General features: G+C 51.1%; 6 protein-coding genes across 6 annotated transcripts, besides 4 other annotated features; 4 read left to right on the top strand and 2 right to left on the bottom strand.

The window, feature by feature from the left end:
• Nucleotides 1-802: part of a mobile genetic element that runs on past the window's edge.
• A 142-nt stretch (nt 803-944) lies between these two features.
• Nucleotides 945-978: a microsatellite.
• A 168-nt stretch (nt 979-1146) lies between these two features.
• Nucleotides 1147-2328: a mobile genetic element.
• A 135-nt stretch (nt 2329-2463) lies between these two features.
• Nucleotides 2464-2496: a microsatellite.
• Nucleotides 2497-2952: 456 nt separating this feature from the next.
• On the bottom strand, nt 2953-3474 carry NFIA_091680 (uncharacterized protein; the record flags this gene model as incomplete). Its single annotated transcript, XM_001261105.1, has 2 exons — nt 2953-3266; nt 3321-3474. 2 exons carry the CDS (start codon nt 3472-3474, stop codon nt 2953-2955), a joined length of 468 nt encoding a protein of 155 aa, XP_001261106.1.
• Nucleotides 3475-4987: 1513 nt separating this feature from the next.
• Nucleotides 4988-6815, top strand: NFIA_091670 (translation initiation factor 4B; the record flags this gene model as incomplete). Its single annotated transcript, XM_001261104.1, has 5 exons — nt 4988-5018; nt 5071-5115; nt 5232-5357; nt 5414-5698; nt 5764-6815. The coding sequence occupies 5 exons, from the start codon at nt 4988-4990 to the stop codon at nt 6813-6815; spliced, it is 1539 nt and encodes a 512-aa protein (XP_001261105.1).
• A 1772-nt stretch (nt 6816-8587) lies between these two features.
• Nucleotides 8588-9413, top strand: NFIA_091660 (uncharacterized protein; the record flags this gene model as incomplete). Its single annotated transcript, XM_001261103.1, has 2 exons — nt 8588-8804; nt 8875-9413. The coding sequence occupies 2 exons, from the start codon at nt 8588-8590 to the stop codon at nt 9411-9413; spliced, it is 756 nt and encodes a 251-aa protein (XP_001261104.1).
• Nucleotides 9414-10023: 610 nt separating this feature from the next.
• NFIA_091650 (Gfo/Idh/MocA family protein) lies at nt 10024-11276 on the top strand (the record flags this gene model as incomplete). The annotated part of the gene is made up of 4 exons (XM_001261102.1): nt 10024-10054; nt 10114-10139; nt 10192-10370; nt 10430-11276. The coding sequence occupies 4 exons, from the start codon at nt 10024-10026 to the stop codon at nt 11274-11276; spliced, it is 1083 nt and encodes a 360-aa protein (XP_001261103.1).
• A 340-nt stretch (nt 11277-11616) lies between these two features.
• Nucleotides 11617-12409, top strand: NFIA_091640 (60S ribosomal protein eL32; the record flags this gene model as incomplete). Its single annotated transcript, XM_001261101.1, has 4 exons — nt 11617-11656; nt 11889-12013; nt 12127-12248; nt 12301-12409. The coding sequence occupies 4 exons, from the start codon at nt 11617-11619 to the stop codon at nt 12407-12409; spliced, it is 396 nt and encodes a 131-aa protein (XP_001261102.1).
• A 430-nt stretch (nt 12410-12839) lies between these two features.
• NFIA_091630 (pseudouridine synthase) lies at nt 12840-14469 on the bottom strand (the record flags this gene model as incomplete). The annotated part of the gene is made up of 2 exons (XM_001261100.1): nt 12840-14174; nt 14227-14469. The coding sequence occupies 2 exons, from the start codon at nt 14467-14469 to the stop codon at nt 12840-12842; spliced, it is 1578 nt and encodes a 525-aa protein (XP_001261101.1).
• Between the last annotated feature and the right edge of the window lie 343 nt (nt 14470-14812).

Raw genomic sequence — 14812 nt, 5'->3', positions numbered from 1 at the left:
ATCGCCTAGAATATGGCTCAAACACATCTTTTAACCAGCGGAGACCTATCTCATCTGTCGTCCAGCCATTTTGACTAGTTGCAATTAACCAGTCTTGAGGAAGCTTGGGTTCTTGATACCAAGCAGCCTGGTGTTGTTTTGCCTTCAGGATGACCACTGGTGGTATAGGTAGCCCTTTAGAGCTAACACATTCAATGATAGTAACCCATTCCCGATTGCCCTGGATGACTGTACGAGGTCTCTCACTGCGCTCTACAGCAGTGATGACCTTAGATGTTGTACAGAGTCCCATTGCAAAGCCAGTTTCATCAAAGTTCCAGATATCATCTTCATGAATGCCATGTTCCTGAATGGCTTCACGTACAGCTTTAAACCACTGTTTTATAACCTTTGGATTCTCCTGCTTTGCACGCTGGTATGTAATCCTTTGATTATATCTTGCACGTAGTTCAGGACGGCGTTTAACAAAGGAGGAGGCCCAGTTAACTCCAAGGACTGCAGTAGCATCTTGGGAACGTTCACGAAGTAAAGTCTGTGCCATTCCACGCAGAAACTCTGGACGGATTGGAAAGCCTCGCTTATCTGCATCTAACAGTCTCTTCACAAGGACATCCTCTTCAATTGCTGTTAATTTATGGCCACTAGCGCGTGTTTCTGACCGTGGATTGATTCCTTTGAGCCGATCAAGGAAGGTAGATTTAGGCACTCCAAATATGGCTGCAGCCCTTGATTTTGATTGAACTTTTTTGCTTTTATAAGCTGCAATAGCCATTTGCATCCGGTTTTCTTGAGAGAGCGGCATTTTATGTAGTAATAGTGAAAAAACAACGTGTTGAAGAATGATTGTAGAAGATGGGCGCAAAAATGGACGGGACGGCCGTGTGGACGACTCGGCCGTGGATTACGTTAACTATAAATTACTTATCTGACCTAACGTAATCCACAACCGAGCGAGCCACCCAACCGAGCGAACCACCCGAACATGATTCTGCCCGCAGTCAACTATAAGATATCTTAGTACTACGGAATCAAACCAAAGCAAAAAGTCTTTGAACATTTGAATTATCTAGGTCTACTAGGACAGCTTGTTCTAATATGACCAATTTGATGGCAATTGCTACATCGTGGTGGCGCACGCTTCTTAGGAACTGGTTCCATCACCTGTATAGCTTCTTGGGCAAGTTGCTGGCCTTCAGCACCTGTCAGAACACCTCCAGTAGCAATAAAAGATCTAGGGGTTGTGCGCTTTCATTTCTGCTTCTCATTTGCTGCGCGTAGCCCTTTTATCTCCTGATCTAGGAGAAGGACTTTATGCATGGTACATTCAGCCGATTTTGCTAGCTGACGGATTGCTTCATTTGGAGGACTTTCAGAGTTGCGATTAATCAGTTGTTTGATGAGGTGCATCTGCTTTTATACCTCAGCAGTTGTATAAGGAGTCTTTGCAGTCCATTCCTGATCTGAAGGCCCATGGGCAGTAGATGGTGGTGTAATATGCTTGATAGTAAGCTTATCCAACACCTATTGGCAATTCAATGGAACAAGACCAGAGGCTTCAAATGCACTGCGGATATTTTTAGACGATAAGGCCTTTCGTGCTTCTCTATAAAGTGTCAGAAAGTTATCCTTATCAATGTGATGAATGCCGTTTTGAATGCTTCTCATCACCTCTATCCCATATGCCTCCTTTAGGGGTGCAAAGCAGCCAACATCAAGAGGTTGCAGTTTATCAGATGAATGAGAAGGCATATAAAGAGGGATGATCTGATGATTCTTACAGAAAAGATCAAACTCTGCTGATTCATGGCTAGCATGGCCATCAAGAATCAAAAGCCGATATTTCCCAATTGTACGAGCCATAGTATGTTTTTCAAAGACCTTTTCCAACCATAAAACTCCAAGGTCATTATTAGTCCACCCATTATCACTCAGACCAATCAGCCAGTCAGGGTTGATATCTTGATACCATTGAGATTGGTGGACCTTGCCGGAGAAGATGATCATAGGGGGGAGAGGCCATCCAGAGGCATTAATGCATTCAACGACAGTGACCCATTCGCGATTCCCTGGCTGTATAGCTCGTACGCGGCTTGTTCAATGACGGGATGAAGTAATAACCTTTGCTGTATGGGCTACACCCATTTAAAAGCCAGTCTCATCGAAGTTGTAGATATCCTGCTCAAGAATACCATATTTTACTATAGTATTCTGAACAAGATTAAACCATTGGTTAATGACTTCTGGATCCTCACATTTTGCACGCTGGTAATCATATTTGCGGGTATATTTTGATATAAGATCAGCTGCTCGTATGCTTTTAAACTGGCTATTTTGGTATGCTTTGACTGCAAGAGATATGCAATCTTCTAATTTAACAGTTGAATCAGGTTGTTTTGATGCCATATTGGGTGGAAAATTGGGTTTGATGATGATCCAATGGATGCAAGGTTCAGGGGTTCTGAGGTGGCTCGCTCGGTTGGGTGGCTCGCTCGGTTGTGGATTACGTTATTCAATCAGGGCTTTTATTACAATTGTCTCTGGACTATCAAATTGTCACTGAAATAATCTTTTACGCTTTAGTGTCGTTTAGCTATGATATACAAGGCCCTACAGATCTGGGCTGACTATCCTCGATGAAAGTATTGAACATTTGCCAATAGGAAATGGTGAGACACTCTCCAGCTCGTTGGCTATCTTACAAATTGCTCCTTTTGATATAATACAAGACGTCATTCACACCGATCCGATTCAGGAATGTCCGTATAAGATTTCTCCTCAGACTATGGTGAGCAACAATGATCGAGGCCTCTCATAGCCCATGATGCCGGTATGAGCCGGAATTCGTAAGAGCAATTGGAGTTGGGTTACCGTCCAAGCCATGGATGACTGTACTATCCGTGACATCCCCGTAACCCTGGAAGGGAAAGAAAGTCTGATGTCGATGCAATGCGATCATCTAGTTGATGAAGGATCCAGTCCCGTCATGTTCTGTCCGTTTGCTTTGGCTTTCTCAAGCTCCTCGATCTTTTCGTCGATGATTGCTATCTCAGCCTCGATGCTGAGAAGTTTCTCACCCAAGATTCCCCTGTATTCGTCATCAGAGAGGGTCTTGAGTGGAATCCATTTGGAATCTGCTATTCGTTGCAGAATTGGCTTCGATGGGGTATTTGCATGTTCCATCTGCCATGAGTCGACAGCATTGTAAGATCTCTGTCCCAGGTAGCCGAGCAGCGAGAATACCACAACTCCTGGGATGAGACGACCACCTGTGATTTATTGTCAGTCTCGCACATTTCAAGCAGTCTCTGGAATTCAAGTACCCATTAATCTAGTCACGGCGCCGCCAGCGATGCCACCAGAGACAGCGCTGACATAGGCTCTCTGTTTTGGGGTGGCCCTATCCTCATAGTGGAGACTTAGGATGTTGCTCCTTAGCCCTGCAATCAAGTAATCAGCATCATGGGCATCCAACATCACCGGACTTGGAAGAAATATGACGTACACCAGAAGGAAGTCCCACAGGCAAACCAGTGGATGCCGCAAGAAATCGAATGGATTACAGGATGAGGAGACCTTATGACTCCGGAGATGCCTCCGTAAACGAGACCAGCAGAGCCTGAATGGCGAAAGTCAGCACCTTTTTCAGAAGAAACCCGTCATATTGGATCGTTGAAGGTCTCGAGGGCAAGTTTCGGGGTGGTTGGGCAAAGTGAAGAACTCACCGCTCAAAGCTCCTGCTTTTAATGACGCCAACCATACATTCTCTCCTAATACAGGCCTCTGACCATTCTGTCCGCTCATCTTGCGACTGACCAGGGAACGTATATTTGAAGCATGCCGCTGCGGTTGGCTACTTAAATGATAAGACCTGCTGTTATCTATCAGAGGCGATGTTCATATGGCGGAACCTCACGTGACCTCAGGTCATTCGCAGACGATTTCTCTACCCAGATTTCCGATCCAGATATCGATCATCTAAATGCAACTAGGGGAGGATTCAGCCGTGTTTCACCTTACTCTATTTACAGTTTTACACTGATTTGGTTAACTCGAGAAAGGATAGGTACCAAAGTAGGACCAATCTGCTTGTGAACCGTTTTGATAGAACCATACACGGTTATTGTGCCTGTAATAGGTACAGTTTGCCCCTCCACCTACACCTGGACCCAGCCAGGGACCTCAGCTGTCGAATATGAGAGTAAATGTTTATCCCCATAATGGTTGCTTCATGCCCTTATTAGTCTCTCTCAAATTTGCACTCTGTTGAGATACTGGCCTATACTACTGAGTCTCGGAATCCTGTTAGATATGTGGCATGCGTGCAGGATAATAATCCGCTTCGGGCTAAGGGCACAGCTCCTCGTACTCCGTACTACTGGATTGGTTCAAGATGGCTTGCATTGAGCCGATCAATCATGAAGTAAAGTTAGAAGTATGATATAGTGATTATCAAGTAATAGCTAGCTGGATAATTAATTGCTTATTATCTGGAAAGAATGTGCATCTTGCCTCTCCAGGATGTGTTGATGGCACACCGAGCAGCGATGTGACAAAGCCCTGGGGTTGGGTCGAGGCCGGAAGCCGCACGACCACTTTTTTTTTTTCCTGAGGCTGACTTTTCTAGCGTCATACTAAAAATTATCCTCACGGATTAACCTACTTTCCCCCCCTCTATCCTTTCAACTGCGGAGGTCACCTGCAATAATTCATCGCACGTCTACTTGTTTAAACAACTAGACGTCATTTCTTGAAATCCATTTTATCTTCCTGTCTAGAAGTCTTCTATAACCCTATTTAGGCCCATTTAACATCCTGCCTGAGACGCGCACAAGTCCTTGGCGCGTTTCCTGAATTTCCACAACCGCAATCATGGGTATGTACCACAACCTTCAGTGCATCCCAGGAGTCTCCAGATCAGATGCGTCGAATATGATGATGAGTACTAACGGTATCCGATGCAGCGCCCGCAAAGCAGAAAGCCCAGAAGATGTCCATCGGCACCTTCCTGGCCGATGAAAGTAGGTTCCCACACAAATTCCCCGCGGGGATGGACTGTGCTAAGCGAAACAGGCCTTGGCTCCTGGGCCGATGAGATGGAGGATATGCCCTTGCCTTGTAAGTTGCAACTGTCGTCGATGAAACACACTGGAAAAATGATGGTTTTTGCTGATTTCATGACTTTGCAGCCGGTATGTACTACGCGCACTATCGTGTTACTTTTCCGCCGATAGTCTCTTCCACTTCCGATAAAGATGACAAGGCTAAAGATGCAATAGCTCCTCCTTCCCAGCTCGGCTACGGAGGTGACCGCCGCGGCGCTGGCCCTCTTTCCGGTGGATTCGGCAATGGTTTCAATGGTATGGCTCCCGGTTTCGATCGGTTAAGAATGCAGTCTGATTCTAGAGTGACACAGACCGTGGTGGATATGCGATCAGAGAGCCTCTCCCACTTCCTACTCAACCGCCTTACACCGCTCACGTTGGAAACCTTTCTTTTGAGGCGACCTCGGCCGATATCAACGACCTGTTTGCTGGGTGTGGCGTGACGAACGTCCGTATCGTTGAAGATAAGTTGACAAGAACCCCCAAGGGCTTCGGCTATGTTGAATTTGAGACCGTCGACGGCTTGAAGAAGGCCCTTGACCTCTCAGGAACCACCCTTCAGGGAAGAGCGATTCGTGTCAGCATCGCTGAGCCCCGTAAGTATCCTCATCGCATGTTCAACACATTCTATGCGCAAGAAAAAACTGACTGCCGTCAACAGCCAAGGAGCGTGATGTCAAGGAGCTTGACTGGACTCGCAAGGGCCCCTTGCCCGCGCCCGAGCAACCTTCCCGTCGTGTGCCCGACCGCTCGACTTTCGGACGTAACCTCGACAACCTCTCCGATGCCGGTAGCGAACGTGCCGGTGGTCGTCGCAACTTCGAGTCGGATGGAAAGGTGCGCGATTTCGGCAACTGGGAGCGCAAGGGTCCTCTTTCTCCGGTGACTGGACCAGTCAGAGAAGGTGGCCGGCCTCGCAGCAACGAAGGCCCCGGTTTCAGAAGAAGCTCGCCCGCTTGGGGTGAGGGACGCTCTCAGGATGGCTCGAGACCCCCGCGCCGCGAATTCCAGGAGCGCGCACCCACTGCCGCCGAACTCGATAACTCATGGAGAGCCAGGATGCGCCCCGATCAGCCCCCTGCCAAGGAACCCAGTAACCCTCCTTCTCCCGCCGCTACTCCCGCCTCCCCTGCCGCCCCCGCCGCTCCCGCCTCTCGCCCTAAGTTGAACCTCCAGAAGCGGACTGTCACCGACACTCCGTCCAGCCCCGCTGCCAGCACTGATTCAAAGGCTAGCCCATTCGGTGGTGCTCGGCCCATCGATACTGCCGCCAGAGAGAGACAAGTTGAGGAGCGTCGTCAACTAGCGCTCCGTCAGAAGAAGGAGGCCGAAGAGAAGGCCAAGGCCGAGAAAGCCGAGAAGCAACGTCAGTCCAAGGAGCAGGCCAAGAGCGAGAAGCCTGTGCCAGCTGCCGATCCCAACGGCAAGGACAGCATGGACATCCCTCAGGGCGGAAAGAACTTCGAGATCCTCCGGCAGGCCGGTGAGGATGAAAGCGGCGCTGCCGAACAAGAGCAACCGGAAGAAGCTCCTGCCGCCGCTGCGGGTGATGAGGCCTCGAAGCAGGCTCCCGCCGGCAAGGCGAACGGTAACTGGCGAAGCGGAGGTCCTGCTCAGCCCGCCGAGGCTGCCGCAGACGAAGAAGGCTGGAGCACTGTGAGCTCGAGGCAACGCAACAACCGTCGTGGACAGTCTGGACGTACATTCGCATAGATTTCTCGATACCCTGATTCATGTCATCGTTCATAGCCGAGTACTACTACGCTGGTTTCAGGGAGAAGTAGGGTTCGTCAGTTGTCATTTTTTTTTCGGATGCCACAAATCTGACGGCACAGCCTCCATGCTCACAGCATTTGCTTCTTGGTTAAGTCGATGGCCAGCTTTTTTCCTCCTCTGCCGTCCTCTCTACTCCGTCTTTCCTTTGGTTCGTGATATCTTTCGTCGGGCTAGATTCCTGAACCACGTCTCGTCACTGCTGACGTTGTCGGGCACGTCGAAAAAGTTCGTGTTTATTTTCTTGTTATGTCTACCCATTTCCTTGTCGTCATCTGTGTTTACCCTCCCCTTCTCTGAGCTAGCTATTCCCATGTTGTGTGGATTTAGTGTTGTGCACTCATGACCCATCACGGCCTATGTGAAGGAACGGGCTATGTGACTTCCTGAGATGTTTGTATTTCTTCCTCCTTTCCTCGGCAGAATTGGTCTTCTCGCTGTCAACGTATTCCCCCCTCTCATTGTCTATCTTGTTTCGGGATTGGGGGAGATGGAGTGTGGAGTCCTATTCTACTTGTTCTTCTAACGGAGCCATGTCCCTTCCTAGATGACGAGACAGCCATGCGAATAAGATTATGACTCAGAAGCTAGATGTATGATGCGAAGCTGGGAAGAACATAGAATGCGATGTAGGCAACTTTAGTGGCGACAGGCGTCAACCACCAGCTTCCCATGACAGCTCCTCCGTGTTACAAGCTGTCCTTGACTGGGTGTGTGAGGCTACATTCCTGTGCCAGCCACTGGGAGATAAATATCCAAGCAAGGGGGAACTGAGCAACACGACGAGAAGAGGGGCAAGTAGCGAGTAGATAGCTAATCTCTCACGGAGAACTTGCACGTTGCAAGGGATATAGCTAGAATGGCTGGTGTTTCCCCGGCGATCAGCTATGGTGACGCTGAGACGCTTCATTCCTTGCAAGAGACTAATGTCGATGGCTGGGGGACCCTTCACTTCTGCGCAGGCAGGTTGGATCAAGATCATGAGGTAAAGAGTGGTAATCTGTATATAGGATCGATGTTGATCGACATTGATATCCTACGAGACTGGATTATTTCATCTAGTTCCTGGAGGTGACCAGTCAACTACACTAAAATCCACCAGACGCGGAGACTAAAAGTGATCCACGATCTACACGTGCACCTTTTAATAGGCGACTCATTTAACAACAATCATATCATATTTATTTGGTCGAATACTCTGCTGAATAGTGAACTTCGGAAATTGAGGATTGGCATTCCAGTAGAAATCTTGAGTTGCAGTTTGCAGTGTTCATTGACGGGGGATTCCTTTTGCCTTCAGAGACAGCGTAAGATCGAGAGACATATTTATAGAATGCGCTAAACATAGACTTGACTGACTGTAACTCCAGCCTGTAATACGAATCATGATCCTTCCCCAGCATTTGATAATAATAACTCCTAGTCAGCCTCCCTTTGACTTCGCTTCCTTACCTCCTTGACTCTTCCAGTAATTACTTATTGTGAGCCTCATGAGACATCTTTTCTGTGCCACTTCTCTTCTTTGTGCACTGGACACTTCACCGATCTGCCCCCCGCTATTCAAAGGCCCGGACTGGACGACTGGACGACCTGCGACGCCGAGCCTCCATCCTTTCATTTCCGCGACCCCAGGTTCAGCTTCGTTTCAGGCCTCAATGCGTTAAGTTCGACCCAGAAGAACACTTCCAATTCCTTCGATTCATGCCTTGATAATGTCGACCACCACAACCACGACTGTGACGGCTACGACGCTCGTGGGAATGCTTCCGACCATGACGAGCGCTACCCCCAACATCTCGGGGAAGAATTGTCCAACATGTGGCCAGGCCGGGTACATGTCGCAGGATCAATTAGTCGAGAGCGCCCGGAAGAGGGTGAAGGAGTTGGAGGGTCAGGTCGAGCTGTTGAACGCGCACGCTACGCAGATGGGTAAGCGCGGTTGCTGTGAACAAGGCAATCAATTACCTGACGATGTTGCTAATCTGGTCTACGTCTACAGCTGCACAACTGGCCGAGTACGAAAAAGAAGTGCGCCGTCTCCGATCGCAAACCAACACGCACACCCCCAGGACAGGCTCCGCATCGTCCACATCATCCACTCCATCGAATGAGAGCGAGCATTCGCGGTCCTCGCCGCCACAGGCCCAGCAACAAAGTCGCCTATCGACGCTGACGTCGCTTCTTCCTTACCGTCGTCCTAGCACCGCATCCCCGACCCAGACCATGGCCCAGCCAGCACAACCGGTCACTTCTCCCGATCAGGTTACGACAGAGCTTCAGACTGCGCTCGAGCGAGAACAGAGCTTACGCAAGGCGGCGGAGAGCCAGCTCTCCCAGGCCAGTTCGGAGCTGGAGGAACTGACGGCGCAGCTGTTCAGTCAAGCGAACGAGATGGTTGCGCAAGAGCGCAAGGCGCGGGCGAAATTGGAAGAGAGGGTGGCGGTGCTTGAACGCCGGGATGTCGAGAAGAGGAAACGTCTTGACAGACTGGAAAAGGCGATGGAGAGGGTAGAGAGGCTTCGAGCATTGGTTGGATAGTCCACGGATGTATAGACTTTCACTTTTTCTTTTTGCTTTGCTTTGGATCTATTATACCCCCTGTTTTGGTTCCGGCGGACGACTCCTGCTTTGGATTGTTTTTGACGCGATATGGCCTCATGAATTGACCATTGGGCTATTGGCCCATGAGGACCACGACCAGCATTGTTATGACAGGAAGGCGTTTTGGATAGCATTTACTCTGTTGTTATAGCTGATGCGTCAGCAATTTACACCCACTTGATCACTACATGCTAGATGGCTGTGCAAGTAGTACAATATGACACTAACGACCTCCTTTCCTTAAACTTCGACACTTCCAGTGACTCATGAGATGGCACGGTTTGGCCACGCGCAACGGTCCGTGTTGTAATGGTTTAGGCTAAACGCTGTATGCTTCACCGGGTCGTTTCCACTTTCCTCTCTCCACCCCGCCCAGCGCAGGCAGGGTCTGACAGATGGGGGCGCCAATGAAATGCCGGCAGGAGCATGGCAGCTGGATGCTGCATAACCGGATTTCTAATCGTATTCCAAGGTATATAAACTCGTGCATCTGTACAGTCTCGATTGTCAATACTGTCTGTGTATCTGTTGCATTTAAACCATCGATATGTCTGTCGGAGTGGCTATCATTGGAAGCGGTATGTCCACCATCTATACTCGTACAACAGCCATTGACCTAAAACTGATAAAATCACAGGCATCTTCGCTCGCGAAGAGCATCTGGTAGGCCATCCGCTTTGTCATTTGGATCTGACAACCCTGACACCAGTCATAGCCTGCAGTCCAAGCAGCAAAGGACTTTCAGCTGAAAGCCATCTATTCCCGCTCCCTCAAATCAGCTCAGGACCTCGCAAGCGGGACTACGCGCGTTGACCTCTACTCCGAGGACTCTGGCCCAGGAAAGGGTTACGCCGATTTACTCGCCCGCGAGGACATCGCGGCGGTTCTCATCGCGTGCGTCTCGTTTTCACCCCTCCAGGGATAGTCTCACAGGCTAACCGACCTCCGCGCAGTCTCCCCATCCTGGTCCAGCCGGATTTCATCCGCAAGGCCCTGACGGCAGGAAAGCACGTCCTGTCCGAGAAACCGATTGCCAAGGACATTGCCACGGCGCGCAACCTACTACAGTGGTACCATGCAAACATTGACACCAGCAAGACTCTCTGGGCCGTTGCAGAGAACTTCCGGTACATGACCAAGTTCCTACGCACGGCCGAGGAGGTGCAGAAGCTGGGGCGAGTCAAGAATTTCCGGGTGAATTCTCACGCGCTGATCTCGACGGGCTCGAAGTATTTTAGTAAGTTATATCTACTTTGCTATGTCTTTTCATCTATTGCGTTGTCTGACGAAGCAGAAACCGCGTGGCGCCAAACACCAGGATACCAGGGTGGATTCATCCTCGACGGCGGAGTCCATATCATAGCAGCTCTACGATTGATTCTCGGGTCGAACGATCCCGTCGCTACGATATCCGCGCAGTCCTGTCTCCAGCAGCAGCATCTTCTTCCTCTGGACACGGTGAACGCGGTGATGAAGACCAAATCTGGCGCTACGGGTGTGCTGTCCTTGTCGTACGGATCAGCCTTTAATGACTCTGTTTTCGAGTTTGACTGCGAGGGGGGCGTGGTCGCCTTGAACTTTGACACGCTCACAATTAAAGACGAGAGCAATGAGCTCGCCTTTGACGGACGAGGCGTTAGCCGTGAGGTCGCTGTATTTGCTACGACGATTGCCAGCGGTGGTTCTGTCGACAAGCGACAGAGCCCGGAAGAGGCATTGGCGGATTTGGAGATTATGGAGAAGATGCTGACCAGTGGTGAGAGAGACGGCGAGAGACAGACCGTGGAATTACAAGTGTAGATACTTATCAGCTTCATGACAATTGATTCCTTGGATACTTATCAGCTTCGTGACAATTGTGATACAAGTAACTTCAATCTGATAGGTACATCCGTAAGTCTTGGCGAGGGTTAGCCGCGCAAGCCCTAAACACCCGTTCTCGCTTAGCGATCCACTAGCGTCCCCGCTGCACTCAGACTCGCTCGCTCGGGCGGCCAAACCTCAGCGGAATTTTTGAGATTGAACTCGAATCGTCACGACAACTCTCGAGCGCCAGCCAGCGAGACCCAACGATACCGACAAGGTATGTTCATTCTGCATTTTGTGTCTGATGCACTGAGATTGTACTGACAGTTTCAAGATGGTCCTCGCAAAGAAGCACGTCCCCATCGTCAAGAAGCGTATGTTCTAGCTCCCTCTGCCAGCCTTTCCCTGCCTCAAGCACACGTACAAAATTCGATTCTGGAGATATAAGGACTGGATGTTTTGGTTTGGATGTGATGGAAGAGACGGTTCCAACAAGAGATGGATCAGCGATCGAGTCGACACCTTTCTTGCAGGCGTTGGAAGAATTTTGAAAATTCATACACACGAGAACATGGAATATAGGAGGACTGACACGGATGTGAACAGGCACCAAGCGCTTCTTCCGCCACCAGTCCGACCGCTTCAAGTGCGTGCCGGAGTCATGGCGCAAGCCCAAGGGTATCGACAACCGTGTCCGCAGACGCTTCAAGGGCAACATCCCCATGCCTTCCGTACGTTCAATTCCTCCGACCCTGCCGCATCAGATTCGATCATCTCGATGAGACAAATCTGAAATCGCTGTGGCCTACCTTGACGCACTGGCATGCTGATATTTCTGGACTAGATCGGTTACGGTAGCAACAAGAAGACCAAGCACATGATGCCCTCCGGCCACAAGGCTTTCCTCGTCCACAACCCCAAGGACGTCGAGCTGCTGCTCATGCACAACCGCACTTACGCCGCTGAGTACGTTGCATTCAGTTCCATCTACGAATAGAATATACTGATTGATGGATAGGATCGCCTCCGCTGTCTCCTCCCGCAAGCGCGTCGACATCATTGCCAAGGCCAAGGCGCTCGGCGTCAAGGTCACCAACCCCAAGGGCCGTGTCACCGTTGAGGCGTAAATGGTGGAATAGGAATGACGAAATAATAGAACGAAAAAATTTGACCCTAGCTTCTTACCGCTTACAAATATACCATGAAGGGGGGCCGGATGGTGGACGTCCTTTTTATTTTCCTCCTCTTTCCTCATCCTCGTCCTTGTGGCTGAGTGTCCGTGGCCGTGGCTGTGTCCGTTTCCTCTGGCGGGTGCGGAAAAGGGTGTCGATTGTCGGTTCCATGTATGGTCGTGCAATCCTCGTGGCAATGACGATTCAAGATATGTGCATCATGCATGCTTTCTGTAGGATGTATTGTGTACGGGCATGGTTATGGCAAGTGTAGATCCTTGAGGCCATGAGATTCCCGTCACTACAGTATGCGTAGCTTGTAGATCATGTCATAGATATAGTGAACCTCATATCATTTATGCGTCTATTTAGCTAAAATCATGGTCTATGTATTATGCTCTTCCTGAAACTCCTGCTGCCGAGCAGCAGAGACATCCACAAGCCCGACCCCCCTCACCAACACCGGATTCTCCCGCTGCTCAGAACCCTCGACAACCATCCCCTCGGGAATCGGCGTCTGGCCAATGACAGTCTCCTCTTCCTCCGGGACAGGCACCCAGTCCGGCGCCTCACGCGGCCCATCCAGCCCCTTGGGCGGCATAGCCCACGAGGGCATCTTGCTATGATACTTCCACTGGCCCTCCAGATCAGAGTACGCAACCGCATGCAGGAAGATGCCGAGTTCATGGACGCCCGGGTCAGTGTAGAGCTCCGTGCCGCAGACGTCGCAGACCTCGCCGGAGAGGCGCTCGCCCTTGCGCTTGTGGTAGTCGTGCACGGCGGCCTCGTGCTCGCGCGACATGATCTCCTCGACGACGGACGGGTGCGTGCCCGGCGGCACGGGCGGCACGGTCGTCAGGTGCGTGCGGTACGTTGTCGTATCTGCAACTTCTGTCTTGCCCATTTCGGACAGCCGGTCCATTATCTCTTCGTCGCGCTCGGCGGTGGCCTCGTTGCGGCCGAGATCGGGCCCGAAGACCCGCCGGTTGGAGTAGATCGGGTCGTTGGTGATCGGGTGGCCCAGGAACTGCAGGTGCACGCGGATCTGGTGCGTGCGCCCCGTCAGCGGGAGGCAGTGCACGATGCTGTAGCCTTCGGATTCGTTGGCGAGCAGCGGCGGTGGCGTCGCGGGCCGGTCGCCGCTGGCTGTCACTTCGCTCTCGTCGCGTTCCGGGGCGGGCGAGGCAGGTGGGTAGTATGCTAGCCGGCGGAACTTGGTCTTTGCGTCCTTGCCGGTGGCGCGCACGCGGTTGAGCCCGAGCTTGGGACTAACGGACATGATGGGCTGGTCGCAGACGACCACGCCGTCTGGGAAGCGGCCCTTGACGCGCGCGATGTACTCCTTCTGCACGGTGCGCTGCTTCAGCTTGATGGTGATGGCGTCCGCGGCCTTGGGGTGCTTCGCGATGAACATCACCCCGGAGGTCAGGCGGTCCAGGCGATTGCAGGGCCGTGGGACGAACTCCTGCCCGCGCTGCGAGCGCAGGATCTCGACGATCGAGTTGTAGTGGTACCGGCCGGCGGCGTGGACGGGGACGCCCGCGGGCTTGTCGATCACTAGGATATCATTGTCCTCGTGGATGATTCCAATCTCATGGCCGGTGACGGGGGGTTCATGGCGGTGGAGGGTATGCGAGATGATTTCGCCGTTCTTGATCACGGTATCGGGGGCCGCGGTTTTGCCGTTGACGGTGACCTTGCCGTCCGCAAGGGCTTGTACCTGCATTGCATTAGCGACAGCGTTCAATCTCATTCACAGTCTGAAGACCCACGTAGTACTCGGCCGGCCGATCTCTGAACTCGGACGTGAAAATTTCCTGCAGCTGCCGACCCCGCCATCGCTCCTTGCAGTAGGTGTTGTATGTGTAGTAGTAGGGCTTGACCCTGCGCAGCCCGCCTTCAAAATAGTATGGGATCGGCCATGGATCGCATGGAGTGACGGCGACTTTCGGGGGTTCTTCGACGGGGTCCGGAGGAGGGACTTTGAGGGTGGTTTCGACGGGAACGACAGCCATGCTGGACGCAGGTATCCTGCCTTGTCGCAGCAGATATGCAGTAATGCGAGGAGATGGAGCCAGGGGTGATATCCACGATTTCGTAATTGTGTGCGTTCGTGTACGGTTGTGTCCTGGTGAAGGCAAAAAATAGCCACCGAAAAAAATATCAAAAATAAATTAGTGTTGCTGTTGCGGGGAAATCAGATCGAGAGGTACATAAGCCCACAACTGAATAGAAATAGCTATATACTGTCTGATATCTCAAGGGGTTATATACAATCCGATCCTAATATATTTACCTCTCGAGAATACTCATATTCTCTTCATTAACGCATATGTTGGATCAATCAGATTGTTGTCG

This window comes from Aspergillus fischeri, genomic scaffold, assembly GCF_000149645.3.
Source record: "Aspergillus fischeri NRRL 181 1099437636264 genomic scaffold, whole genome shotgun sequence".
NCBI lineage: Eukaryota > Fungi > Ascomycota > Eurotiomycetes > Eurotiales > Aspergillaceae > Aspergillus > Aspergillus fischeri.
This window is presented reverse-complemented; position numbering and strand designations above follow the sequence as displayed.